The following is a 27675-nucleotide window of genomic DNA, read 5'->3' on the forward strand; positions in this document are numbered from 1 at the left end:
TTACCACGACGTCCTTAATGTAATAAGCGTCATGTTTAATGTTAAATTTTAACGACGCGTGTTTTTTCGGTCGATGTTTTAAAAAGCGCGCTTTCTTAAAATATTCGCGGGACCTAAAATTTTCAGATTTGGCTCTTATTTTTATACTTCTAACCCTGAACCCTAAAATTTTCAGATTTCGCGCAACATAACATTTCGCTCTCTCACTTCATCTCTAATTCAAAGTTGGGCCAGGCTGTGTCAAATCCAATTTGGTCATAATCTGTGAGCTCTGCCAACTTGTAAGTACAAACCCTCTCTTCCCCTTGTAAATTCATTGAATGATATATTACGTTGTTTTGTTAAAGGGTTTTAGGTATATGTTTTGCGATCTGTTAATAATGTTGTTGGAGGTATGGGTTCATGGATTTTCTGTTTAATGTTTTCTTGATCACTCTCTGTTATGTTGAATTGGGAATGGATTTCATTTTGTCGGATCTTTTAATCACTCTCTGTTATGTTGAATTGGGAATGGATTTATTGTTTTCATGCTTAGTATATGTTGGTTTCATGTATATGTTGGTTTCTTGCTTGGTTTCATGTCTATGTTGTGTTCTTAATAGGGTTTTGGGATCTTGAAAATAAACTGGATATCGACGCGTTTTCAGGCATACGACGACGGTTTTTACTTTAAACCGTTGTTTTTATTACTTATACACGACGGTGTTATTTAACTACCGTCGTGGTTATAATTAGACGACGTAAAATCCGTCGTCTATATATGTCAAATACGTCTGTTTTTGTTTAAAAACCGTCGTCTCTGTTGTATATTACTTGCTATTAGACTTTATATAATCTACTATAGTGATGGTCATTGCTTGTCTTTTCACTTTATTATATATAATAGGGTATAGTGTCGAAGATGGATAAGTCATGGATGCACTCGGATAGAAGATCGAAGGCATATGAGTTAGGGGTGGAAGTATTTTTGAACTTTTCCGTAGAAAATCTTCTAACTACCACACATATCCGTTGTCCATGTGTTAAATGTGTTAATTTGAAATTGTTTGGGGTTGGAATTATAAGGGATCACTTATACTTTAATGGAGTTGACCAAAGCTATAAGAATTGGACATTTCACGGAGAACCTTGGGAAGCAGCTACTAATGCTAGTAGAAATGTTGAAGAAGATGATGACCATAGTAGGTACAGTTTTGTGTCTGAAGAAATAGAGATGGATGATAATGATTTTGGTGATTTTGGATATGATCCTTATGAGTTTGCCAATGTGATTGGGGATGGAGATCAACCATTGTACCCTGGTTGTAGAAAGTACACGAAGTTATTGGCATTAGTGAAGTTGTATAATTTGAAGGCAAAATATGGGATGAGTGATGTCTGTTTTACAGAATTATTGATACTTCAAGGCGATTTGCTTCCAGAAGGAAATACAATACCGGTCTCTATGTATGAGGTAAAAAGACTTTGTGTGCATTGGGGCTGAGTTATGAGAAAATGCACGCATGCCCCAATGATTGCATCTTGTATAGGAAGGAGTATGAGGATTTAACTCATTGTCCTAATTGTGGTATCTCAAGGTGGAAGGAAGGCAAAGATTCAATCTTGAAAGAGGGTGTGCCAGCGAAGGTGGTGTGGTATTTTCCTCCAATTCCAAGGTTTAAAAGGATGTTTCGATCACATGAGACCGCTAAGAGTTTGACTTGGCATGCTGCTAGAAAATCAATTGACGGTTATATGTCTCATCCAGCGGATTCCCCGTCTTAGAAACTTCTTGATGATAAATGGCCCGAGTTTGGTAATGAGCCGAGAAACTTGAGATTGGCTTTTTCATCTGATGGATTCAATCCCCACAGTTCTCTAAGTAGCAGATATAGTTGCTGGCCAGTTATCTTAGTTACATATAATCTCCCTCCATGGCTGTGCATGAAACGAAAGTTCATGATGTTGACCTTATTGATTTCCGGTCCTAAACAACCCGGAAATGATATAGACGTCTACTTAGAGCCTTTGATTGATGATTTAAAATCTTTGTGGGATGGGATTGGAGGAGTGTATGATGCACATAATGGAGAATACTTTACACTCAGAGCTGCATTAATGTGGACAATTAATGATTTCCCCGCCTATGAAAACTTATCTGGTTGTGTTGTTAAAGGATATAAAGCTTGTCCAATATGCGGCGATGATACACCTAGTCACAGGTTGAAAAATGGCCACAAAATTTGTTACATTGGGCATAGAAAATGGTTACCGATCAATCATCCATATAGGAGGCAACGTGCAGCTTTTAATGGGAAACCTGAATATGGCACGCCTCCTGAGCCATTAACCGGAGAAGAAGTGCTGCATATGGTTGAAGATGGTGACAGAGTTTGTTGGAAGAAGAAATCAATATTCTTTGATCTCGAGTATTGGAAATACCTTCCTGTGAGGCATGTCCTAGATGTTATGCACATTGAGAAGAATGTTTGCGATAGTATCATTGGTACATTGCTGGAGATCCCTGGAAAAAATAAAGATGGGATTGCTGCTCGATTAGATTTATTGAACATGGGGTTAAAACTGATTTGCAACCCGAGTATGGAGAAAGACGTACTCATTTGCCTCCCGGGCCTTGGAATTTGTCAAGAGCAGAGAAGAGAGAGGTTTGTAATTCTTTCTATGGTATGAAGGTCCCTGAAGGTTATTATTCAAATATAAAAATCTTGTATCTTTACAAGATTCAAGACTTCTTGGCCTTAAATCACATGATTGTCATACCTTAATGCAACAATTGCTCCTCTGTGGCAATTCGTTCTGTTTTGGAGAAGCCTGCAAGGTATGCAATAACTCGTTTGTGCTTCTTCTTCAATGCTATATGTGCAAAGACTGTTGATGTTTCCAAGCTAGATAAGTTGGAAGAAGATGTAGTAGTTACTTTGTGTTTGCTTGAGAAGTACTTTCCCCCTTCATTCTTTGATATCATGGTTCATCTAGTAGTACATCTTGTCAGAGAAGTTCGTCTGTGTGGGCCAGTATATTTTAGATGGATGTATCCGTTTGAAAGATATATGAAAGTGCTAAAGGGGTATGTTCAGAATCGTACTCGTCCCGAAGGTTGCATTGCTGAGCGGTATATAGCTGAAGAAGCTGTAGAGTTTTGTACCGAGCATTTATCTGATGTTAGTACAGTTGGAGTGCCTTCAAGCCAAAAGATGGGAGTTTCAAAGCCATTATCAGGTTGCACAGTGAGCGTAGTTGATCGGGACCTGTTGAACCAAGCACATCTATATGTCTTGGAGAATACGGAGGAAGTCCTACCTTATATCGAGTACGTATGAGTTTTATTCTTTAAGTTTCCATTTTAAATTATTTCTTATGTTTATCTTATATGTTTGGGACCGTAATACTTGAATTTTGTGTGTCATGTAGGCAACATATGATCCACATCCAGACCGCTTATCCAAAATTTAGAAAGAGAACAAAGTGGCTGCAGGATAAGCACAATAGCACTTTCATTCAATGGCTACGCTTCAAGGTATATGTTATTGAATAACATATTGGACTTTTAATTTTCTTCTTTCTATGTTAGATTGAATTAAGTTATGATTAATTTGCAGGTTCAAAGTGAACTTAATGAGGAAGACAATCATGGCGTATCAGAAAATTTAAGGTGGCTAGCAGCTGGTCCAAACATGGCAGTGCCATTATATAGGAGCTATCTCATTAAAGGTATTAAATTCAACATCAAGACACAAGATGATGTGCGGACAACTCAAAATAGTGGAGTTTATTTACTTGCACATACTATGCAAGTTGCTAGTGCCAAGGATAAAAACCCAATTCTCTCAAATATGGGTTTCTATGGTGTCATTCAAGAAATTTGGGACCTTGACTACCAAAAGTTTACAATCCCAGTCTTTAGGTGTGATTGGATTGATAATACTTCTGGTCTTGTAGTGGACGAACTTGGATTTACCCTTGTAGATTTGAGTAAAATTGGACATAGGAATGACCAATTTGTTTTGGCTTCTCAAGTCAAACAAGTATTTTTTGTTGACGACCCGATGCATCGTGGTTGGTCGGTAGTGTTATCAATGCCTAATAGAGAATATAATGATGTTATTGGTGATGATGTCTTAGGTGATGTGAGAATTGAGTGTGAGCCATTTACTAGGGGGATGCCAAATGTTGACACATTTTATGAAGTGGTGGTTGAGTTAGGGAGTCAAAATATTCGAGATGGGTGTGAAGATATACGGGTTGAATGATGCTTTTAATTGGCAGTGTATGACATTAATTTTGTAATATATTGTAATGTGATTTCTTCACTTTCATTATACAGGTTTTGGCCACAAAACAATCAGTACAAAAATTACTGGTTCCAGATTACAAAACACGACGGTTTTGATAAAAATGTGAAAAACAAACGTCTGTTCTAATAAATAACGACGTTTTGGAGCATTCAACGACCGCAATATATTTACCGACGTCTTAAAGCAAAGTAACAATGAAGAACCACGACGCTATTGTGAAACAGTAATCCAGGATAACACGTCGGACAAGCATAAAGAACCGCCATGTAATTCAAAATAACACGACTCCAATCCCATAACACCGACGTCTAAAAGACGAGAACTTTAACCTGAACGTTACAAAAGACGACGTCGTCATGAATTTACCACGTCGCATGTTCTTTCATAAACGAAGTGGAAAAGGATGAATTCACGACGGTATTTGAAGTCCATTAAATTTGTCGACGTTAAGATTTATGAATTAGATGACGTTAATTTTTTTAATGAAGACGTATAAATTATTAAACACGACGGTCTTTTTCATGGTACCGACGTTGTATATAGACGACAACGTCGTCCTTATAAATTACTGTGTCGTAATTAATGACCCCATCATTTTTTCCACGTCGTTTATTTTCAAAATATGACGTATAAATTCTGTAATACGGCTCTCATTTATTTCGAACCGACGTTGTTTATTCATTTCAACGTCGTTAAGTAAATACATACGGCGTAATTAATGAACCTGACATCTATTTCCACGTCATAATTCGTAGAAAAATCGAAGTGGAAAATATATTTTACGACGGTATTTGAAGTCCATCAAACTTGTCGACGTTAAGATATATGAATTAGACGACGTCAATTTTTTAAATGAAGACGTATAAATTATTAAAGACGACAGTCTTTTTAATGGTGACGACGTTGTATATAGACTACAACGTCGTCATTATAAATTACTGTGTCGTAATTAACGACACCATCTTTTTCACGTCGTTTATTTTCAAAATATGACGTATAAATTCTGTAATACGGCTCTCATTTATTTGGAACCGACGTTATTTATCAAATTCAACGTCGTCTCTGCAAATATATGCGTCGTAAGTAATGACCCTGACATCTATTTCCACGTCATAATTCATAGAAAAATCGAAGTGGAAAATTTATTTTACGACGGTTGTGGGAAATGTTGTGACGTAGTAGGTGTCAATAACGTCGTCTATTATGATTGTAAAGACGTCGTATTTATATTTGTCATCTGTTTCCTTTTTAACGACGTTTTTTTTGTTGGAGTTGGTCGTCTATTCTCATCCTCGACTGTTTTTTATGTCTTTTTGCAGCACAAAGACGTCGGTTTTTATTTTTTGATGACGTTTTTTGTTTTAACAACGACGGTTATTCACCGTCGTGGTTTTGTTATGGAAAATATGTCAGTGGATTCCACGACCATTTGAAAACAGAATACACGACGGTGAATTCCCGTCGTGATTTTCCTTTTTTGTAGTAGTGCCACAAAATCACGTAAGAACAAACAAAACTAAGCTCGAAATAGGAGAAATAAGATCGAACTGGAGCACAGAAATCACATGCCAAAATTGACCTTGATTCTGCATGCAAAAGCAAAATTACAAAGAATATATAAAAATTAATGTAAAAACACAAAACATAATCAGAATAAAAGAGAAAAACAAAGAAAATCAAACAAAAACATGCCAGAAGATCAGAGCTCCAATCGTAGCTAAATGAACTAGAGCTCCAAATCGTTAAAGCATCCAAAAACGGAAGCAAACCAAAGCTCCAGTTTCAAATTGCGCGTACTTTAAACATACAGAGGTAAAAAAGTCATTTTGTAAGTTTTAAAGTTGGGCCAGGCTTTTTAAGAAGAATGGTAGCATTATCTTTTCAGTTATTATTTTAAGCTGGGCCAACGAAATTGGCCGTCCTCTTTGACCTAATCCAAAATAACAATTCATTCCTAAGTATTAAAACCAAATAAAAATACTCTCTGTCTCAAGTACTAATTAGTAAAGATACTTATGTTTAATATCTAATTTTGCTTTTATATAAGGTAAAGTGTCATTTTACCCATTGAACTATGACGCATTTCAAACTTACCCACCCCCCCTCCCTTTTTTTTCTTCTTTTTTGATTCTTCCTCTTTGTTTCCTTATCTCCTCTCGTTGATCATTTTTTTGGTGACACTGAGCTTGAGCAGAGAGAGCAATGGAGGTCTTTTGGTTGTGGGGTTTTTTCGCTGGCGGAGGAGGAGTACGGGTTTGGGTGTGAAAATGGAAACAATAAGTGGAATTTGTTTTATTGAAGAATTTTTTTGATTGAAGAATTTGTTTTATTGTTTAGGCTTACTATCACAAAACATCTCTAAGGTTTATAAAACTATCAGAAAAAAAAACTATATATATATCACAAAACATCCCTGAGGTTCACCCACCTATCACAAATGGTCCATGCCAAATTTTTTAATTTTTTATATTTAAAATTTTGGTTTTCTTTTTAAAATTTTATGAATTTTAAATTATTTAAAAATACATATTATATTTTAAATATGTGTGACACTATATTATTGTAGATGTGGGCTCCATATATATGCCACATTAACAAACTAATGAAGTTTTTAAAAAATAATTTTAAAATCATAAAATTTTAAAATGGAAAAACTAAGGGTTTAGGGTTCATAAATGGTCCTCAAGATTAAAATCCTTCCACAAATAGTTTTTTCATTTATAAATAATTTTAAAAAGAAAACTAAAATTTTATGAATTTGAAATTAAAAAATAAAAAAATTTCATAGGGACCATTTGTGATCGGCAGGGATATTTTGTGATATATATATATATATATATATATGTCATGTCAACAAACTAACGAAGTTTTTGACCGAACTTAACGATAAGGACCATTTGTAATCACTCATACTAACCTTGAGGACCATGAGTGGCACAAAAATATATTAAGGATGCAATCTGATAGTTTCGTAAACCTTAAGGACGTTTTGTTATAATAAGCCTATTGGTTATTTTAAACAATAAATGCAAATACAAATGGAAGGACTATAATTCCCTCAACAAACAAATCACATGGCCCTCTATCCACTATTTAGACAGAAATATAGATGAAATCTCAAGAAATCTAACGGCAAGTTCTACATTGACTATTTTAAACGAGTATAGAAACTAAATCGGCTGAGGAAATTATTCAATGGAGCAAGTTCTAATTTCCTAATAGTTAAGAGGGCAAAACGGCTAAAAATTCTTTATATAATACATATGTCGTTAGCAGCATGCAAAACGAAGATTTTATCTATCTGATCATGTCGCATCATATTTTATGAGACTATGATGCGGGCTTGTCAAACGCGGCTTTGACCATTGACCGCCAAGTACCAGAGAAGTTGTAAAGAAAAATAACCCCATGCGGATCAGAGTGAGACAAAAACGGAATGAGACAACCTTAAGGCTCCAAGAACACATAATTTTGGCCACGGATACCCACCAGGTGTTTGCAGTCATTAGACCAGAAGAGGCCACCATTTCTCTCCTCCTGCGCCATCATTTCCTCGCAAAGCCCTCTAGCAAACAATAATAAAGTGGCTCCCGCACACTTAACTAAACAATAATTTGGGCCAATATTCAACAATAATTACCCTTTTTTTATTTTTATTTATTTATAAAGAATCTTCAATTCAGAGCATGCAATTGGCCTTCGCGTCAATGATCACTTGGAAGAAACTCATGTGTCTATTAAGCTCCCGTCAGACGCGGCTTTGACCTCTAAGTCGTGACAATAGAAATGCAGCAGCTGCTTGATCAAAGCTAGCTAGCGGATTGAAGAAGTGTGTCTAAAAATTTCTCTCTCCATGGCAAGCACTTGCAGATTTTGTGTTCTCGTTGTAGTAAGTGTATTATTGCTTGGTCTTAGTGCCTTGTTTGCCTATATTCTTTTAGCTAATTTAGCCAATAGTACATTAATGACGGATAGCTATGGTAAGTGCATTCCGTCTACCTGCGGTAACATCCAAAACATAACCAGCCCTTTCCAACTAGCCAAAGATCCAAATCCAAGCCCCTGCACGAACTCGGATTACCACCACTACAACCTCTATTGTGAAAACAACCTCACAGTATTGACAGCAAATGGGGGAAACTACTATGTGCAGGCAATCAACTACGACAACTTCACAATCCGAGTTGTAGATCCTGGCATTCGCAACAATGATTTCTCCTCCATCCCCCGTTATTCGTTTTCCATTTACAACATCACTTACTTCAAGTGTGAAAAAACTTTCCTCAACCTTGAATTAGCATCAAGTGCAACACCTGTAACTTTCTTCAAGTGTGAAAAAATAGTGAACTCGTCTGTGATGAGAACGTATAACTATGTCGAGCAAGGAAATATAACGGCATCAGATATGGAGGATGGGTGCAGAATAGAGTGGATGACTTTGATGAGTAAGTCGTTCTTGTACGGAAAGGACAGAAACTTATCTTATCATGACATACACAGGGCACTGGGGTATGGCTTTGAGCTTCAATTCCGCTTTCTCCCCAGATGCAAATTAGGTTTGTGAATTACTTGCTATATTTCAAGTCTACAATTTCTTACTCAATAACTTTCTGAATTTCTCCAAATGTCACTTGTTTAAATCTATCAACTATGACTTTTTGTTACGCTTTATTACTCATTTTCAATCATTTGTTTTGTTTAGTTTTATTTGAAATAAGTCGATACAGGGCTGAAAATGAGAAAGACATATGGAGAAAATATTCAAATATTCTTTGAAAATAAAAATTCTAAAATTTTTAAGTAGTTTTATTACTTGTATTTTGTCTGCCTAATTTAAATTCCCTTCTCTCTTCTTCACCTTCCTCATATGATGTAGTTTGCTAGTTAGTCTTAGTCAACCACTAAGCAGGGCAGAGTATAAATAAATAAATACATATATACATATATATATATATATATATATATATATCTCTGTGTTTCGAAATTTCAAACTTATTGTCAAGCCTTTAATTTTGGTCACTTTTTCTTTGTATCGCTTGCAGGTATTTACGGTTGGCTGATACTCGGTAAGCGCTTGCATATTCCTTTAGTGCAGAATTGTATTTCCTATTTGCCAGTAGAAAAAAAAATTGGAAGCAAAGAGGAAGGTTATGATGCACATATATTATATCCAATAAAGCAAGTCATTTGTGATTCTTTTTGTGATGTTGCTTTGCAGGAGCATTTTTCCAAGTAAGATCTATATTTGGGGTTCCATTTCTGGCTGCTCTTCTAATCTACAAACGGCGAAGAATGCATTTGTCAATGTATAGCAAAGTGATAACAACCTCAGTCCTATAAGGTACTCTTACTCGGATATTAAAAAGATGACCAGTAGATTCAATGAGAAGTTGGGTGAAGGAGGTTATGGCTCTGTATTTAAAGGAAAGTTACGCAGTGGTCGATTTGTAGCAGTTAAAATCTTGGAGAATCCTAAAGCTAATGGACAAGATTTCATAAGTGAGGTAGCTACTATTGGGAGGATTCACCATTTTAATATGGTTCAACTTGTTGGTTATTGTGTTGAGGGATCAAAGCGTGCCTTAATTTATAACTTCATGCCAAATGGATCTCTTGATAAATACATTTATTGCAAAGAAGGAAGCAACCCCTTAGGTTGCAGGAAAATGTATGAGATTTCTCTTGGAGTGGCTCAAGGGATCGAATATCTACATCGAGGTTGTGACATGCAAATTCTACATTTTGACATCAAGCCTCACAATATTCTTCTGGATGAGAATTTCATCCCAAAGATTTCTGACTTCGGTCTTGCAAAGCTATATCCGGTGGGTAATACCATCGTCTCTTTGACGGCAGCAAGAGGAACAATGGGATACATGGCTCCTGAGTTGTTTTACAAAAATATTGGAGGTGTCTCATACAAAGCTGATGTCTATAGTTTTGGAATGTTGTTGATGGAAATGGCAAGTAGAAGGAAAAATTTGAACGCAACCATAGAGCATTCAAGCCAAATTTATTTTCCTCTTTGGGTCTCAAACCAATTTTGCATGGGCAAAGAGTTTGAGATGGATGATGCTACAGAAGAGGAAAAGAAAATGATAAAAAAGATGATTATAGCTGCTTTATGGTGTATACAATTGAAGCCAAGCGATCGTCCTTCGATGAACAAAGTTATAGAGATGCTTGAGGGAGAGGTTGAGTACTTGCAACTCCCTCCCAAGCTTCTTTTATGTCCACAACAAGAGATACCCAGAGACAATTGATAGGATTTTTAGTACCTGCGCAAACAGGGTTAAAATCACTGAAAATACTTGCAAGAATACAAGGTAATTGTAGTATAAATGCTCATGCAAGGTCGTTGTCCCCAAAGATTGTTTGACTAATCTGTAATTAAACTAACTCTTAATTAATAACTAAAATAGATTTTATCAAAGATTTGAAGTTTATGAATTTGAAAAGATTAACTAACAGTAAAAGAAATCTGAAAGTTGGGAAATAATAACAGCAAAGAAGAAAAGCGATTTCTTTTTAAAGACTAAGAATTTAGAGAAAACTAGGGTTTAGCCAACACCATCGCAATCCTATGCAATTCTATCAATTACTTATGAATTTCCACATATATGCTTTGAAGGTTAGGTTTTCCTAATGCATATTTTCCTTGTGATGTTCAAGCGAAAACGTATATCTAACATGCAATCCGTCTGTGATGTTCAGATCAAATCTAAACATGCAAGACTCCTTAAGCTTTGTGAAAACCCTTTGAAAAACCATGCAACCCTTAAGAGCGTGATGTTCGCCTTAAGTGAACTTACAATTACTAATCACAAGAAGCCCTCCTCAATTTCAGGGTGATGTTCCAACAGAAATTGCATCAAATTACTTGTCTACATATCCTAATGGTGATCAGTCATTAAAATAGATAGATAGTTTTAAACACAGTGATTAATAATTCAAAGCAAACATGCATCCATTCATAAGCAAATTAATAAAACTACATATTCATGCTAAGGCTTACGGCCTCGCCCTAGCAAAGGGAATTAGTTACACATAATCATAATTGAAATCCAAGAAAATATCATTAGAATGAGTAAGAATGAAAACACCTGAAAGTAGCGAAAATCCAAAACCCTAGCAATTGCTTCAAAAGCCAAAAAGAAGTTCTAAAAGGAGACCGCTAAATTGCAGTGAAAAGAAGCTTAAATACCTCCTAAACCCTAGCTACCCAATCCCCACAAGGAAATTAAGTTAAAATAAAATCAGACTAGGAAATAAAGTCCAAATTGGATTAGGAGAATCTGCCCAAATCTGCCCAGCCACGTTTTGGTCTCAAATCTCCTCCAAATCTGGCCCAAGATAGCTCGTTTTAAAGATAAAATAATTCCGAACACTTCTCCAGAAGGCCACAAACCCATCCGAGGTCATCTTGGGCTCCAAAAACGCAATATAAGCCCAAAACGTCACTATTCCAGCACTGCACATCGCTCCTTCATTTATTCACCAGGAAATCATCGCTTAGTGTAAAAGTCTGATATTTTGATACGATCAAGCTAAGTGACTCACGTACGTCCTCCAACTGGAATTACTCCAAAATTCGTCCATTTGATTATGTTTTGCTCCAGAGAGAGTCGAAAGTCCTATATTGAAAATATAATTCAAAGTATCAAAATTCTTCCAAAATATTAACCAAAATATACTAAGAATAGGGTTAAATATATAATATAAAATCGACTCATCAAAATACCCCCAAACTTAGCTTTTCGCTTGTCCTCAAGCAAAACAAGACTCAAACAAAAAATAAGAACTTAACAAATTGGACACTTGACCAACACTTAACCAGGATAAAATTTCCACCTTCAAGTTGCAATGCATAGCAAATTTTAAAAACTAGAACATCTTTTCAATAGATCCAAGTAATCCCACCACAGAGCCTAAGCTATTTAGAATCAATTAGAAAAGAATTCACAAACTTCCTTCGGTGTAAAGTGAACCATCATAGTTAAAGAGACTTGACTAAAACCCTTATCTCTCATCCCTTTTATTCATACTTCACATATATTTCTTTTCTTTCTTTTTTCTTTTTTTTTTTTTTTTTTTTTTTTTTTTCAGTAATAGTAGTGGTTGTGCAATGTTGGTTCCCTTAAGCTTTCAATTCAACCCATGTAGCGAGCTTTAGGTCAATGACTCCCAAACCACTAAGGCTTTAGGGCACTAGGTGTAGAACACCCCTAAGGACTTATTAACTCAAGCTGAAAAGGCTACGAAACCAACTAACCACCCTGCCTCATGCCAAAAACTCTACGATTTAACTCGAGAATCACTGCTGATTAGGCAAGACTGGCCCGGTTACTAGGCAAAGCTTCGGGTGAGGCAATTATTACTTTATAACACAAACTAACTTATTTATATAGAACAAAAATTAAAACACACTGGGACAAACAATAAGTATTTCAATCGTACTCCCCACAAACCATGTTGGTGTGATGTGCAAATTTCAGAGTATAATTCATGAATTAGTATCTAAGTAACAATAAACAGAAAAGACTCTATTGTGGGACTAATCTTCACCATGTCTATTTGTTCTAAAGTTTAAAATAATCTATGGATATTAACTTAAAAACGAAAATTTTAAACAAGACTCAAAAAATAAAAAATAAAAAAACTAAAATTTACTTTCCTACCCCCAAACTTAAATCACACATTGTCCTCAAGGTGTGGAAAATAAGCAAAAGAAACAAGAGTAGACCAAACAACTAAATCCTAGAAAATGGAAATAAAAAATAAAGAAAACACTCTAGGAAAAGAAACTAGGAAAGCAAAAGAGAATAACAAAAATAAATAAAGAAAATAAAGTAAGGCAGAAAATGAGAAAAACAATAAAAGAAAAGAAAAGGGAAAGAAAATACCCAGAAATTTGACACCACAGGGGTTCGAAGGCAGGACCAGGAGAGGAGATCTTGCATAGAGGCGCTGACCAACTCCTCCAACTCCACACTTGTGTCAAACTCGGGCGGCAGCGACAATATAACCTGATGCAGCCGCTGTAGTGTCATTTGAAAAATATTAGTTCCCTTCGTCTCACTCCTCCAACACCACACTTTGGCCATTCCCATCGCTGATTGCAAAGCAGACAAACAGATTTTCCTTCTCTCAGTTGAAACCCATCCATCTCCGCCCTCTTCCTTCTTCATCTCTCTCAAGAACTCAAGAGCCTTGTCTCTCTTTGCTTCTGTCACAACCGAAACCAGCAATTCATTCATTTATCTATATATATATATATATATATGTTATATTGGCTTTTGAATTGATGCCATCCATTGGATTCCCAACCCAAATTCGAATGATTTGTAGATCTCATAGCAAGGGCTCTCTTGGGTCATCATCGCCTTTTCCACTCTGGTTCACATGCATTCTGTCAAAAGCCCCAAATTTTCTCATATGGTTGGGTTCCTCGTGCAATGGCTTCGTCAGTAGTTGGGGCAAGAGCAGAGTTTACAACACAATCTGTGTCGACAAATGAGCCCGTTGGTGCTGTTGATTGGCTTCATGCTAACCTTAAGGAGTCTGATCTGAAGGTGTTGGACGCCTCTTGGTAAATGCCTGTGTCTCAAACCTCTGCCAGTGCCGTCACTAAATTCCTCCTGCATCCATGATGGTCCTCAATCTCGCAGCACCAGTGCCTTCCGATATCCATCCGAAGGTAAGAATAATTCTAGAATTTGTTTTGGGTCCTGATTTGGGAGCTGTGGTTGATGTATATATGTGTGTGTATAATTTCGACATGTGCACAGTGTAGGAAAGTTGCAGATCCAAGAGACGGCAGTCAGCACACAAGCTCAACGGACAAAACAGCACAAAGCCCTGAGGACCCCCAATCCGTGCATCTCATAGGTATAATTTCGAATCCCTGCAAATTTGTGTGGTTGGAAATTTGGTAGACTTGCTGCTGGGTGCAGGATTCCAGCCTAGGATTTTTCTGCTTTTGATGTGTGCTGCTGATTGTTGTGTCGGTCCCTGTGTAGACTTGCTGCTGGGTGCAGGATTCCAGCCTAGGATTTTTCTGCTTTTGATGTTTGCTGCTGATTGTTGTGTTGGTCCCTGTGTAGACTTGCTGCTGGGTGCAGGATTCCAGTGTAGGAATTTTTTTTTTTTTTTTGTTGTTGATGCGTGCTGCTGAATGTTGTGTCTTTCCCAGTATAGACTTGCTGCTGGGGGCAGGATTCCAGCATAGGATTTTTTTGCTTTTGATGTTTGCTGCTGATTGTTGTGTCCTGCATTGAATCAATGGTGTGTTAGGAATAGAAAGAAAATAAAAACATCTAGTTAAAGAAAACAACAAATATATATATATATATATTTTTAAATTAAAAGGAGTAAAGAGTTTAGAAAAATTGGGTTGCCTCCCAATAAGCGCTTTATTTTAAGTCTGTAGCTAGACTTTGCAGAAGCCTGGTGGTCAAATCACCGGTTCCTTCAGAGTCACCGACTTCGGTTGCACTTTGTCAAACGGCGCCTCCAAGTAGTGTTTGAGTCTATGACCGTTTACTTTAAACTCGAAACCAGTCTTCCCATTTGTAATATCCACAGCGCCGTGTGGATAGACTTTAGTAACATTGTAGGGACCTTGCCACCTAGATTTCAATTTTCCAGGGAATAACTTCAACCTTGAATTGAAAAATAGAACCTTCTGACCCGGCTGAAATTGTTTTCGGAGAATTTTGCTGTCATGGAATGCTTTTGTCTTCTCTTTGTATATCTTTGAACTTTCATATGCGTCATTCCGGAGTTCTTCCAACTCGTGCAACTGTAATTTTCTTTTTTCTCCGGCTGCATCATAGGCATAATTAAGCTCCTTAATTGCCCAATAAGCCTTGTGTTCAAGCTCCATAGGTAGATGACAAGCTTTACCATAAACAAGCCGAAAGGGGGACATCCCAATTGGCGTTTTATACGCTGTTCTGTAGGCCCATAAAGCATCAATCAACTTAACACTCCAGTCTTTACGGCTGGCATTGACTGTTTTCTCTAAGATGCGCTTAATTTCCCTATTAGAAACTTCAACTTGCCCAGAAGTTTGAGGATGGTATGCAGTGGCCACCCGATGACTTATCCCATATTTAGTGAGTAGTGCAGCAAACTGTTTATTTAAAAAGTGCTTTCCCCATCACGATAATCGCCTGGGTGTCCCGAAACGTGGAAAAATAGTGCCTTGGAGGAATTTCAGTACCACAGATCCTTGATTTGTTGGTGCTGCAACAGCCTCGACCCACTTAGAAACATATTCAACAGCCACCAATATGTACTGATTGCCATGGGATGACGGGAATGGTCCCATAAAGTCAATGCCCCAAACATCGAATAATTCAACAACCAAAATACTCTGCTGTGGCATTTCATTCCGCTTTGACTGATTGCCCACACGTTGACATCGATCACACGCCTGGCACCAAACATGAGCATCTTTAAAAATAGTAGGCCAATACAACCCACTTTGTAATATTTTAGCTGCTGTCCGTTTTCCCCCAAAATGACCACCACAAGCATGCTGATGTGCGAATGTCAAAACACTGTCTTGTTCAGCCTCTGGAATACACCTGCGAATAATCTGGTCTGCACAATACTTGTACAAGTAGGGTTCATCCCAGAAATAGTGCTTCACATCAGATAAAAACTTCTTTTTCTGCTGGTAGGAAAAATCTGGTTGCACCACACCCTTAACCAAATAATTAACAATATCTGCAAACCAAGGTGTGTTAATTTGGACAGCAAATAGCTGTTCGTCTGGGAAACTTTCACTCAATGGTAGAGAATCTGCCTCCGTAGCTGCTGAAATAATTAATCTAGATAAATGATCAGCCACAACATTCTCACTGCCCTTCTTGTCTTTAATCTCTAGGTCAAATTCTTGAAGTAAAAGAACCCAACGAATCAATCTAGGCTTTGCATCCTTCTTAGACAACAAGTATTTTAGTGCAGCGTGATCCGTATAAATAATCACTTTAGCCCCAACCAAATAAGACCGAAATTTCTCTAGTGCAAACACAACAGCCAACAATTCCTTCTCTGTAGTTGCATAGTTAAGCTGTGCATCATTGAGAGTACGACTTGCATAATAAATGACATGGGGAAGCTTATCTTTCCGCTGCCCTAAAACTGCCCCAACAGCATAATCCGATGCATCACACATTAGTTCAAATGGCAAATCCCAATTTGGTGCAGCAATGATGGGTGCCGAAGTTAGGAGTGATTTCAACTTGTTGAATGCTTCTAAACAGGCCTCATCGAAAGTAAATGATGCATCCTTAGTCAATAAATTGCACAAAGGTTGGCTAATCTTGGAGAAATCCTTGATGAACCGACGATAAAAACCTGCATGTCCTAAGAAAGATCTCACACCTTTTACTGATGTAGGGGGTGGCAGCTTTGCAATAATTTCAATCTTTGCTTTGTCAACCTCAATGCCTCTATTAGAAATTGAATGACCCAAGACAATTCCCTGTTTCACCATGAAATGACACTTCTCCCAGTTTAGCACTAAATGTGTCTCTTGGCATCTTTCAAGAACTAATGATAAATTCTGTAAACACTGATCATATGCATCCCCAAAAACAGAAAAATCATCCATAAAAACTTCCACAATATTTTCGACCAAGCCAGAAAAAATACTCATCATACAACGTTGAAACGTAGCAGGTGCATTGCATAATCCAAACGGCATCCTCCTATAAGCATAGGTACCAAATGGACAAGTGAAAGTGGTTTTCTCTTGATCCTCCGGTGCAATTGGAATCTGATTATACCTGAATAACCATCAAGAAAACAATAAAAAGCACGCCCAGCTAACCTTTCCAACATCTGGTCAATGAAGGGTAAAGGAAAATGGTCTTTTCTTGTCCCTGTGTTAAGCTTCCGATAATCTACACACATTCTCCATCCCGTAGTCAATCGTGTAGGAACTAACTCATTATTATCATTTTTCACCACTGTAATACCAGTCCGCTTAGGCACAACTTGAGTCGGGCTAACCCATTTACTGTCAGAAATAGGATAAATCATACCTGCATCAAGTAATTTCATAACCTCTGATCTGACCACTTCTTTCATAATTGGGTTAAGGCGGCGTTGAGCATCAACTGTTGGCTTCACGTCGTCTTCCATTAAGATTCTGTGCATACATAGTGCTGGGCTGATTCCCTTGATGTCCGCAATTGTCCATCCCAATGCATCTTGATATTTTCTCAACACACGAAGCAATTTATCTTCCTCTGTATGTGTTAAATCTGCTGCAATTATAACTGGCAGCGTCTCTGCAGCTCCTAAATATGCATATTTCAGATGTGATGGTAACGGCTTCAGCTCCAGTTTTGGTGGCTGTTGTCTGGACGGTTTAAGGGGCTGTTTAGGTTCCCCTAAACTCTCGTAAACATGTCTAAACTTTGGCAATACTGTTGGCAAACCGTTCAATGCGTGAATGTACTCAAGAACACCTTCATCTTCAGAATCTGCCCCAAGTTCCCCTTGTAAAACATGTAGCAACTGATCTGTTTTTGAGCTGCCATAAAATCTGTCTTGAACCATACTGTCTACCATGTCAATGCGCATGCAATCTTGCTGTTCCGTAGGCTGTTTTGCAGTCTCAAACAGATTAAATACCACAGATTGGTCTTGAACCCGTAGAGTCAATGTTCCAGCTTCCACATCAATTAAAGTCCTAGCAGTGGCCATAAACGGCCTCCCCAAAATAATAGGTGTTTGAATGTCTTCATCCATGTCTAGAACCACAAAATCTGCTGGTAGATAAAGATTATCAACTTTTATAATTAGATCTTCAATAACACCTCTTGGATAAGTAATTGAACGGTCAGCTAGTTGAAGTATCATTGATGTAGGCTTTAAATCTCCTTGCCCCAATCGCTGGAAAACAGAAAAAGGCATCAAATTAATACTTGCACCCAAATCAATTAAAGCACTTTTAAAATTAGAATTTCCAATAGTGCAAGAAATATTAAAACTCCCTGGATCTTTTTTCTTAGGTGGCAATTTGTGTAGCAAAACTGCACTGCACTGTTCTGTCAAAATGACTTTTTCCAAATCTAAAAGCTTCTTTTTGCTGCTGCAAACTTCCTTCAAAAATTTGGCATATGATGGAATTTTCTTGATTGCATCCAGTAACGGAATGTTGATTTGAACATTGGATAATGTCTGCATAAAATCCTTGAGTTGCTGATCTTTTGCTTTTGGCTTCAAACGTTCTGGATATGGAATTGGGGCCTCATAAACACGCTCAGGAACTTGTTTTGGAACAGTTTCTGGATCTGCCCGTTTATGTTTTTCTGCAATTTTGGTAGGTTCAGCTGCTGCAAAATTTTCTATATTATCCTCCACTGCTTGCTGCTCATGTTCAATGCTATTTTCACGATTGTCATAACTTTTTCCACAACGTAGAGTCCGAACAACATTGCAATCTTCACGTCCATTTGGATTAGGAATCGTTTGACTAGGAAATTTGCCTTTGTCTCTGTCTGAAATCTGTGCAGCTAGCTGGCCAAATTGTTGCTCCAAATTTTTAATTGATGCTTCAACATTTTGAAATCTTTGATTGTTACCCTCGATGAATGATTGAGTTGTTGCTGCCAATTTAGCTAGTTGATCATCCAGAGATGGTTTGGAGGGAACAAAAGGTTTTTGGGCATGTTGGAATGGTTTTGCATTATTCTGATTGTCACCCCATTTGAAATTAGGATGATCCTTCCATCCTGGATTGTAATGATTGGCATATGCATCATTCCTAGGCCTTTGATAGCTGTTCATCATATTGACATGTTGTTCAACAAGCTCTGGGTAGGAGTCTCTATGTGGGCAGCCCATTATATCGTGTGTAGCCATGCTGCAGATAGTGCAAACTATTGTTGCAGGTGGCTGCTGTGTAGAACTTGCCATCTGTTGTAGAATAATGTCAAACTTTGCATCAATTTTCTTCTCCATTTGTGCCATTTGTGCAGACATGTTAGGAGATCCTGCTGATAACTCAAAAATTCCCCTTTTCTGTGAATGTTCTGCTGCCCATTGTTGAGATTCTGTAGCCATCATATCAAATAATTCAAATGCTTCTCTTGCAGATTTATTTGACAACGATCCTCCAGCTGATGCATTCACATGACTCTTAGATGTTGGATTAAGCCCATCAAAGAAAATATTCATCTGTGTATCTGAATCAATATTAACATGTGGACACTTTATGTACATCTCTGTATATCTTTCCCATGCTTCATGAAACTCTTCATTAGGCTTCTGTGTAAATGTCAAAATCTCTCTCTTGTAATTCAATGTCTTGGATGCTGGATAATATTTGTTCAGGAATTTTGTGTGTAACTGCTGCCAAGTAGTAATGCTATTAGCTGGTAGAGTAAATAACCAAGTTTCTGCCTTGTCTTTCAAAGTGAAAGGAAAAAGACGTAACTTGATAGCTTCAGCAGAAAAACCCCTAATCAAAATATTCTTGCAACCCACAATAAATTTTGCAATATGTATGTTCGCATCTTCATTAGGCAGCCCACGGAATGTTGGTAAAATCTCAAGCATGTGGTGCTTGATCTCGAACGAATCACCCTCTTCTGGGCGGATAGACTATGCAATTAGGAACATCAGTGGCACGGGCTGCCAATGACTCTCTGAGTGGTCTACCTGCTGCAGGTAATTCTAACGCCATGTTACCTCGTCTACAAACAAATTCTGCAGAAAAGTGTCCTGCGTGAGCAGTCCAGGCCCAATTAACTTCTCTTATGCATGCGAGTGCGCTCAGTTACGGATCAAAGCGTATAAGATGTGCGAGTTCTGATCAGTGCGGACCATGCAGTTTGAGAATCAAAGCGAAGCAAAGCTATTTAGATTTTTTTTTTAAATATTAATATTTTGACGAAAATTAAAAATATATATATAAATAAATAAATAAAAACAGAAAAAGTGTAAACAAAATCAACTAAGAATATGATAAAAACAAATTAGTTAAAACAATCCCCGGCAACGGCGCCAATTTCTTGATAGGATTTTTAGTACTGCGCAAAGCAGGGTTAAAATCACTGAAAATACTTGCAAGAATACAAGGTAATTGTAGTATAAATGCTCATGCAAGGTCGTTGTCCCCAAAGATTGTTTGACTAATCTGTAATTAAACTAACTCTTAATTAATAACTAAAATAGATTTTATCAAAGATTTGAAGTTTATGAATTTGAAAAGATTAACTAACATAAAAGAAATCGAAAGTTGGGAAATAATATGACAAAGAAGAAAAGCGATTTCTTTTTAAAGACTAAAATTTAGAAAACTAGGGTTTAGCCAACACCATCGCAATCCTATGCAATTCTATCAATTACTTATGAATTTCCACATATATGCTTTGAAGGTTAGGTTTTCCTAATGCATATTTTCCTTGTGATGTTCAAGCACGTATATCTAACATGCAATCCGTCTGTGATGTTGGATCAAATCTAAACATGCAAGACTCATTAAGCTTTGTGAAAACCCTTTGAAAAACCATGCAACCCTTAAGAGCGTGATGTTCGCCTTAAGTGAACTTACAATTACTAATCACAAGAAGCCCTCCTCAATTTCAGGGTGATGTTCCAACAGAAATTGCATCAAATTACTTGTCTACATATCCTAATGGTGATCAGTCATTAAAATAGATAGATAGTTTTAAACACAGTAATTAATAATTCAAAGCAAACATGCATCCATTCATAAGCAAATTAATAAAACTACATATTCATGCTAAGGCTTACGGCCTCGCCTAGCAAAGGGAATTAGTTACACATAATCATAATTGAAATCCAAGAAAATATCATTAGAATGAGTAAGAATGAAAACACCTGAAAGTAGCGAAAATCCAAAACCCTAGCAATTGCTTCAAAAGCCAAAAGAAGTTCTAAAGGAGACCACTAAATTGCAGTGAAAAGAAGCTTAAATACCTCCTAAACCCTAGCTACCCAATCCCCACAAGGAAATTAAGTTAAAATAAAATCAGACTAGGAAATAAAGTCCAAATTGGATTAGGAGAATCTGCCCAAATCTGCCCAGCCACGTTTTGGTCTCAAATCTCCTCCAAATCTGGCCCAAGATAGCTCGTTTTAAAGATAAAATAATTCGAACACTTCTCCAGAAGGCCACAAACCCATCCGAGGTCATCTTGGGCTCCAAAAACGCAATATAAGCCCAAAACGTCACTATTCCAGCACTGCACATCGCTCCTTCATTTATTCACCAGAAATCATCGCTTAGTGTAAAAGTCTGATATTTTGATACGATCAAGCTAAGTGACTCACGTACGTCCTCCAACTAGAATTACTCCAAAATTCGTCCATTTGATTATGTTTTGCTCCAGAGAGAGTCGAAAGTCCTATATTGAAAATATAATTCAAAGTATCAAAATTCTTCCAAAATATTAACCAAAATATACTAAGAATAGGGTTAAATATATAATATAAAATCGACTCATCAACAATCTTCACGGTAATTCGAATCCAATGTGTTCTAACACAGAGCTAACATGTAGTACTCTGTCAGATACGAGTAGGACTCAACTTTAATTTCAGTTTTATTATTATTTAAGCTAATAGGGGAAATATATGGGTTTAAGCTAATTTCAGTTTTATTATCATTTTGAACAAATACTTATGTGGTTTTGCTCCTCTGCCACCACAAGCATCTCCCTCGTTGTCATAATCACTACCAACGCCACTGAGTCATATCTCATATATTTATTTATTTTTGGAAAATGCTATGTAGGCCAGTTTTAGTAAAAATTTACATGTAACGGGTATAATACTATTTTGTTATCCCGAACCAATAACACAATGACATGTGAAAAAGTTATTATACATGCTATTGCATTATTAGTTGGGAATAACAAAAAGTGTTATCCCGTTATATGAGAGTTGTCCCCCACTTCAATTCTCTGAGCATGGAATTGGCCTTTGCACCAATGATCACATGGAAGAAAGTCATTAACAAAATGATCGGCGAATGCTCGATACCAATAAGTAGTGACAATAAAGCACCACACAAAAGGCAAAGGCAGCAATACAAATGCTTGCAGTTGCTTCATCAGAGCGAGTGAATTGCAGGAGTATCTTAAAATCTCTCGTAATAGCAATTTGCTTGTTTCTCAATTAATCTACGAATCTACTACAGTTATGCACAACAACGGCAATGGAAAGTGCATCTCGTCTTCCTGCGGTGGCATCCACAATATCTCTTTAATTCATCCTTTTCGGCTAACCAATGGTCCAAATAAAAGAAACGGAGCAAACCAGCCATGGTATAACAACGTCTCTTGCGTGAACAACCTCACTGTATTGCGCTTGTATTCGGGGAAGTACTACGTGCAGACAATCCATTATGAAAACTTCACCATCCGAGTTGTAGATCCTGGCATTCGCAGCAATAATTTCTCCTCCGTCCCCCGCTATTCGTTGTCCCATTACAACTTCACTTTGTTTTTCGAATTGTATTCTCCCTCCCCTTTAAGTACTACACCTATAACTTTCTTCAAGTGTGCAAAGGCAGTGAACTCATCATCTATGTATAAGGACACTACTATTAATCCGTGCACTAATTGTATTTGAAGTTGGTTCTCTGAATCTTCAAGCATATGCTCTGTAGCGATTCCTTCAAGCAACAAATGAATAAGATATTTTCACAGCAATATGCATGTGCTCTGTTGGCAATGGCAGATTAATCCTTGTCCATCTTCTACAATAAAAGATACAAGATCATTTACGAAGAACTTGGAGGAGGCTATGAAAAAAAGGCATGTAGAATAGAGGCTTGACATTTTATTGTTTTAAATTCACAGGTTGCTCAGTCTAATTTTTTATTGAACTTGGAGTTAGAAAAAAAAAAAAAAAACATTGATTTGATATAGGTGTCCACTTCCGGAGAACTATGAACATAGAAAAAAGAAAAAAAGAAAAAAAGAAAAAAAAGGGGGAACATAAACATAGAAAAGCAGAGAAAAAGATAGAAGAAAAGAGAGAAAAAACAAGTTAGCTAAGTTGAACCGATAAGCCCTTTTGGCTGGCGATAAGCCCACCAGTCCGGCTCATTTTTTCCGCTCGGACTATAATGAGGGGTAAGTTATAAGGGGTTCACTTTATAGTCATTGGATCAATCCAAGGGCTGGGGAGAATTGGGATAAAGTTGTGCAATCGGGTAGGTGAGGAACCCAAACCCGAATTTAATATCCAGCAATGAAGTTGGTCCCAACAAAAAAAAAGAAAAAGAAAAGAGGCAAGTTCGAAGTTTGAACAGAAAAAACCCATTGATCTCAAACTCATAGCTCAGAGAAATCGCTAAGCTCTGAGAAAGCGGTTGAAAACAGCGCCACCGACGGTTGAAGGCAAAGGTTAACGACGGTTGAACGCAACTCCACTATCTAAACCGTGAAAAAGTATTTATTTTGAGTGGAAGGAGCAAAGGCGTGGATTCTGAAACAGTGAAAAGACGAAGCAGTGGAAGGGGAAGGAGAGAAGCCGTATTCGTTGGAAGTGATAGGTTCCATTTGTGGAGCAAAGCCGCACAAAGACCCAACACAGACACCTTGCGATTGTTCAATAACCAGCATTTGGTGAGTAATTTATGGAATTTGAGTTTAGGGTTAGAGTAACCGTTTTCCCCAATTTGTACCATGAATGTTGTTAGATTTGGCATCTCTTCTTTGTGCTTCACTTGCATGTTAATTTTTGCTTGGGTATATGTTAAAAAACGAATGAAAATAAAGTCAATAACATGTCAATAATGATATGAATAAGGTAATGATGTTGAATTGGAGGAGGCCCTCAAAACCTTCCACATTTGAAGCAGTGCAGAGTGCAGATTATCTCTCTGGCGCTAGAATACATATAATTTTTGAAATAAATATTATTTCCGTTGTTACTAAATTTGCTTGTTAAAAATGAGAACAGATAATAATAAACTCATGAATAAAAGTGCAAAGCATTTGAAAAAAGGTTGATCTATGACGATTATGGTGGTGAAGAAAAAGCTAGAAAGAAAGAAGGATGTGGCAATGGCTTAGCGAGCAGATAGCAGAGCAGATGCTTTGCTTTGCTTCCTTCCACCATCTTTCTTATTTATTTATTTATTTTGTGTTGTGTATGAGATGACAATAATTGTCATGTGTGTGAAGTGCAGAACTTGCCTAGATTGCACTCACACTCACTCATGCATCAACCATTGATTGGAGTTTGGATCCATAAATAAAACACATGCTATTGCTTGTAATTCACAGAATCATTGCATTAACAGGTATTTGCACAAAATATGTCATATTGCTTTGATGATGTTAAAGCCTGTGATCAGTAATCCCTATGCGCATGTACTTTGTAAAATTTGTAATGTGCTGGTTGACTAGTTGTGTAAATACCAATGTGATTGTGCAAATACGTGGTAGTATACGTGTTCACGTTATTTCATCTTGTATTTCAGGAAATGGGATCCAACGTGGAGCTGGTATGGCCAGAATCAAAGGCATATTCCTCACGGTTGAACAACTGCTCACATGCAAATTCATCCCTAGCTGCAATTCGAGCGAAGTTGAGTGCCGAACAATTAGAACAATTCAAGACATCATGCTTTGGCCATCTTCTGAATATAGATAAGATTCAGTTTAGCGGCAGATTGTGCATGAAGTTGTGTTGCGTAGAGTAGCGGGCAGGGTGTGAAAGACTTGGATGGACTAAGTTTCTTAATAGGGTGCGACATTGCTCAGTTCACTCGTCAGGATTTCTGTTTGATCTCAGGGCTTCGTTTTGGGGAAGTGCCTGAAGTTTCCAGTGGAGAAAGTGATGAAATTAGACTTCAGAAAAGATATTTTATAGACGAAGGAATTACATGTAATGCTTTAGAAGAAGCATTTCTGAGGTGCACAGAGGAAGATGACATCTACAAACTAGCTCTTGTTTACTTTGTTGAGTTAGTGGTTTTGGGAAGGGACAAACATTTGAACATCAATCTAAATTACCTGACCCTTGTAGAGGACTTGGATGTGTTCAACAAGTATCCATGGGATTTGGTGTCGTTTGACAAAACCCAAGACAGTCTGTTTTCTGCACCAACAAAGTATGTGAAAAGCTTTGAAAATGAAGAGGGAAGAGGGAAGGGGAAAAGTAAGGTAACCGGAACAAGCCGGAGAAATGAGAAGGGCAAGAAGGATAACCATGGTGAAGTGCAAAGGGGTGGCTGGAGTTTTAAAGGTTTCACGTATGCTTTCCAGGTACATGGTAATAATGTTCATGTTGTTATGTTTTGTTGACTTTAAAACTTAACTAATAACTTGTGTCCTGTGAATTGTGTAGATTTGGGTATATGAATTAATTCCTAGAATGGCGGACCTAAATTACTGCAAGGTTGTTGATCCGACAGCTCTCCCGCGTATTTAGCGATGGAGAACTACTATACATTCGAGATGAGAAAGTTGAACAATTATTTTTTCCAGAGCAAAGAGGTTTGGTTTGCAGCCCTTGGAACTATTTATAAGATTCAATGAAATTATGAAGTAGAATGATTGCATATGACTCTTGTCATTTTAAACAGATCGATTCGATTCTTGGCGCTATGTCCAAGTGAAGAGAAATGAGACAACCATATTGGAGTTGGCCACAGGATCGCCCTGCTGTTGTCTCGGCAGAGTCAATTCCTTCTTCATGTGCTGACCTTGATAAGTTGAACAAGGCGGTAAGCTTGTTGAGGTCCGAGTTGTTTCAAGTAAAGCGGGAAAAGGACGTCCTTGAGTTAAAGGTCATGCGGATGGAAAAATTTTTGGACCACTGCTTAGGTTCTCATTTTGAGCAGGAAGTGAGAAGGAACATAGCTTTACTGAAAGAGAGGACGAATCGTTGTGTCGTGTCACATCTATTTAAGGGATATGAGGAAGTGGATGGCATGCAATGGGATGAAGGGCCAAGTAACAGAAATGAGGGAGAGAAAAATGAAGAGGAGGGGATTGTAGGGGGTGAAGTGCAAAGAAAACCGAGGTAGAGGAAGCTCAAAGGAAAGAAGTGAGGGAGAGCAAGTGAAAATAAAAAGCAGCAAAGGAGAGGAAGTGCAAAGAAAGAGCATTGAGGGAGAGGAAGAACTGCAAAGAAAAAGCGTTGAGCGAAAGGATCCGCAAAAAAAAAAAAAGGAAGGGCAAGGAAGTGAAAAGACAGAAAAGTGAGGAAAAAGAAGTGCAAATAAACCAATGTGAGGAAGAGGATGATGAAGTTATGTTGCTTGGCGATGACATTGGCGAGAGCACGGAGGGGACAAAGGTTGAGTTTACTCTTGGGGACAATGATTTGGATCAACCTATAGCTGTGTTATCTCAGTTGAACGTTTGGTTGAATGATGAAGGTCAAGGTGTGGAACGAGGGGTCCAATTACGGAACAGGAAGAGGATTATTCCTATGTGGAAGATCGTTGAAGCTAGTGAAGTGGTTCAAGAAAATTTGCCAAAGACAACCCGACTTCGGACGTTAGACCCAATGAAGGCGATTCCGCATGATGATATGGTGAAATTGCTGAAACTTTGTTGGGAATGGCGCCATAACCCAAAGTAAGTCCTTTGTTTTTTGAGATAGAAGGCATGAGTGTATATATTTTTTAATTGTTGTGTTCTAAAACTTTTTTATATTCATAGTTTGGTGATGCAATTTGGCAACGTGGAAGCTGAGATTGAATTCTTCGCTTCCCTCGTCAAAGTTGACGGTTGGCTGAAAGGAGATGTAAGTTTAATTTATTATGCATTTGTTTGAATGTACATAGATTATGAGATTGACAAGGAAAACATGTGCAGCACATTGATTTGGGCTTGTATCTCATCCGGAAGCGACAACAACAGTTGGAGGAAGTAGAAATATTGGACTGGACAACGACCGATGTATTTTTTATGGTATGTGATGCAGGATGCATAGGACCTAAATTGTTTAGTTTCCTAATTGATTTGTTAGTTTCCTATATTCTTTAGTTTTCCAAATCCTAGTAGGATTTCTAAGTTAGTTTTCCAAATCCTATTAGGATTTCTAAGTTTCCTATTTTATTAGGAATAGGATTTCTGTTTTACCTGGGGATTTTAATTCTATTGTCTCTAGGTTTTAGTTTGCTATAAATACCCCTATGTAGTTCTTTACAATTTAGATTTGAATATTGATTAAACATTCCTTTAAACTCTCTGATTTCTGCCTGCCTTCTACCTTTTCTTCCCTTCAGACTTTTCTTATCTGTTCTGTCTTATTGCTCTAAGTGTTTAAACTAACACACCCAGGGCTGTGCTACATCAGTATGGCATAGGCCTTGACCAAGTGCAGTTAATAATTACAAATTGTCCATACTTGCTTTGTGGAGGTG

The 27675-nt window shown here is 37.4% G+C and overlaps 3 protein-coding genes, 1 non-coding gene and 1 pseudogene across 4 annotated transcripts; 4 read left to right on the forward strand and 1 right to left on the reverse strand.

Moving 5' to 3' along the window:
* Nucleotides 1–8259: 8259 nt before the first annotated feature.
* LOC148917001 (uncharacterized) lies at nucleotides 8260–9607 on the forward strand. The gene is made up of 3 exons (XM_089052346.1): nucleotides 8260–8804; nucleotides 9338–9361; nucleotides 9514–9607. Exons 1-3 carry the CDS (start codon nucleotides 8260–8262, stop codon nucleotides 9605–9607), a joined length of 663 nt encoding a protein of 220 aa, XP_088908472.1.
* Nucleotides 9596–10558, forward strand: LOC148917002 (rust resistance kinase Lr10 pseudogene; annotated as a pseudogene).
* Nucleotides 10559–14748: 4190 nt separating this feature from the next.
* Nucleotides 14749–20001, reverse strand: LOC107881146 (uncharacterized). The gene is given in 4 exon segments (XM_089052347.1): nucleotides 14749–15374; nucleotides 15876–17093; nucleotides 17096–19908; nucleotides 19910–20001. Coding segments are annotated over 4 exon segments (4749 nt in total).
* Nucleotides 19510–19616, forward strand: LOC148917003 (small nucleolar RNA R71). The gene has a single exon (XR_016127557.1). It is a non-coding gene; the product is annotated as a small nucleolar RNA R71 (small nucleolar RNA).
* Nucleotides 20002–25928: 5927 nt separating the features above from the next.
* LOC148917004 (uncharacterized) lies at nucleotides 25929–27625 on the forward strand. Its single transcript, XM_089052348.1, has 4 exons — nucleotides 25929–26884; nucleotides 26969–27053; nucleotides 27125–27220; nucleotides 27593–27625. Exons 1-4 carry the CDS (start codon nucleotides 26556–26558, stop codon nucleotides 27623–27625), a joined length of 543 nt encoding a protein of 180 aa, XP_088908474.1. The 5' UTR covers nucleotides 25929–26555.
* Nucleotides 27626–27675: the final 50 nt, after the last annotated feature.

Source organism: Prunus mume, linkage group LG5 (genome assembly GCF_029339155.1).
Source record: "Prunus mume cultivar Tortuosa linkage group LG5, ASM2933915v1, whole genome shotgun sequence".
Lineage (NCBI taxonomy): Eukaryota > Viridiplantae > Streptophyta > Magnoliopsida > Rosales > Rosaceae > Prunus > Prunus mume.

Bases quoted from the DNA above. Each gene is read 5' to 3' on its own strand.
- LOC148917001 (XM_089052346.1), top strand. From the start codon at position 8,260: ATGACGGATAGCTATGGTAAGTGCATTCCGTCTACCTGCGGTAACATC. The intron at 8,805-9,337 runs GTATGGCTTTGA...TATCGCTTGCAG, and splicing joins GACATACACAGGGCACTGGG to GTATTTACGGTTGGCTGATA. The intron at 9,362-9,513 runs GTAAGCGCTTGC...GTTGCTTTGCAG, and splicing joins TTACGGTTGGCTGATACTCG to GAGCATTTTTCCAAGTAAGA.
- LOC148917004 (XM_089052348.1), top strand. From the start codon at position 26,556: ATGTTGCTTGGCGATGACATTGGCGAGAGCACGGAGGGGACAAAGGTT. The intron at 26,885-26,968 runs GTAAGTCCTTTG...TTATATTCATAG, and splicing joins GAATGGCGCCATAACCCAAA to TTTGGTGATGCAATTTGGCA. The intron at 27,221-27,592 runs GTATGTGATGCA...TAACACACCCAG, and splicing joins CGACCGATGTATTTTTTATG to GGCTGTGCTACATCAGTATG.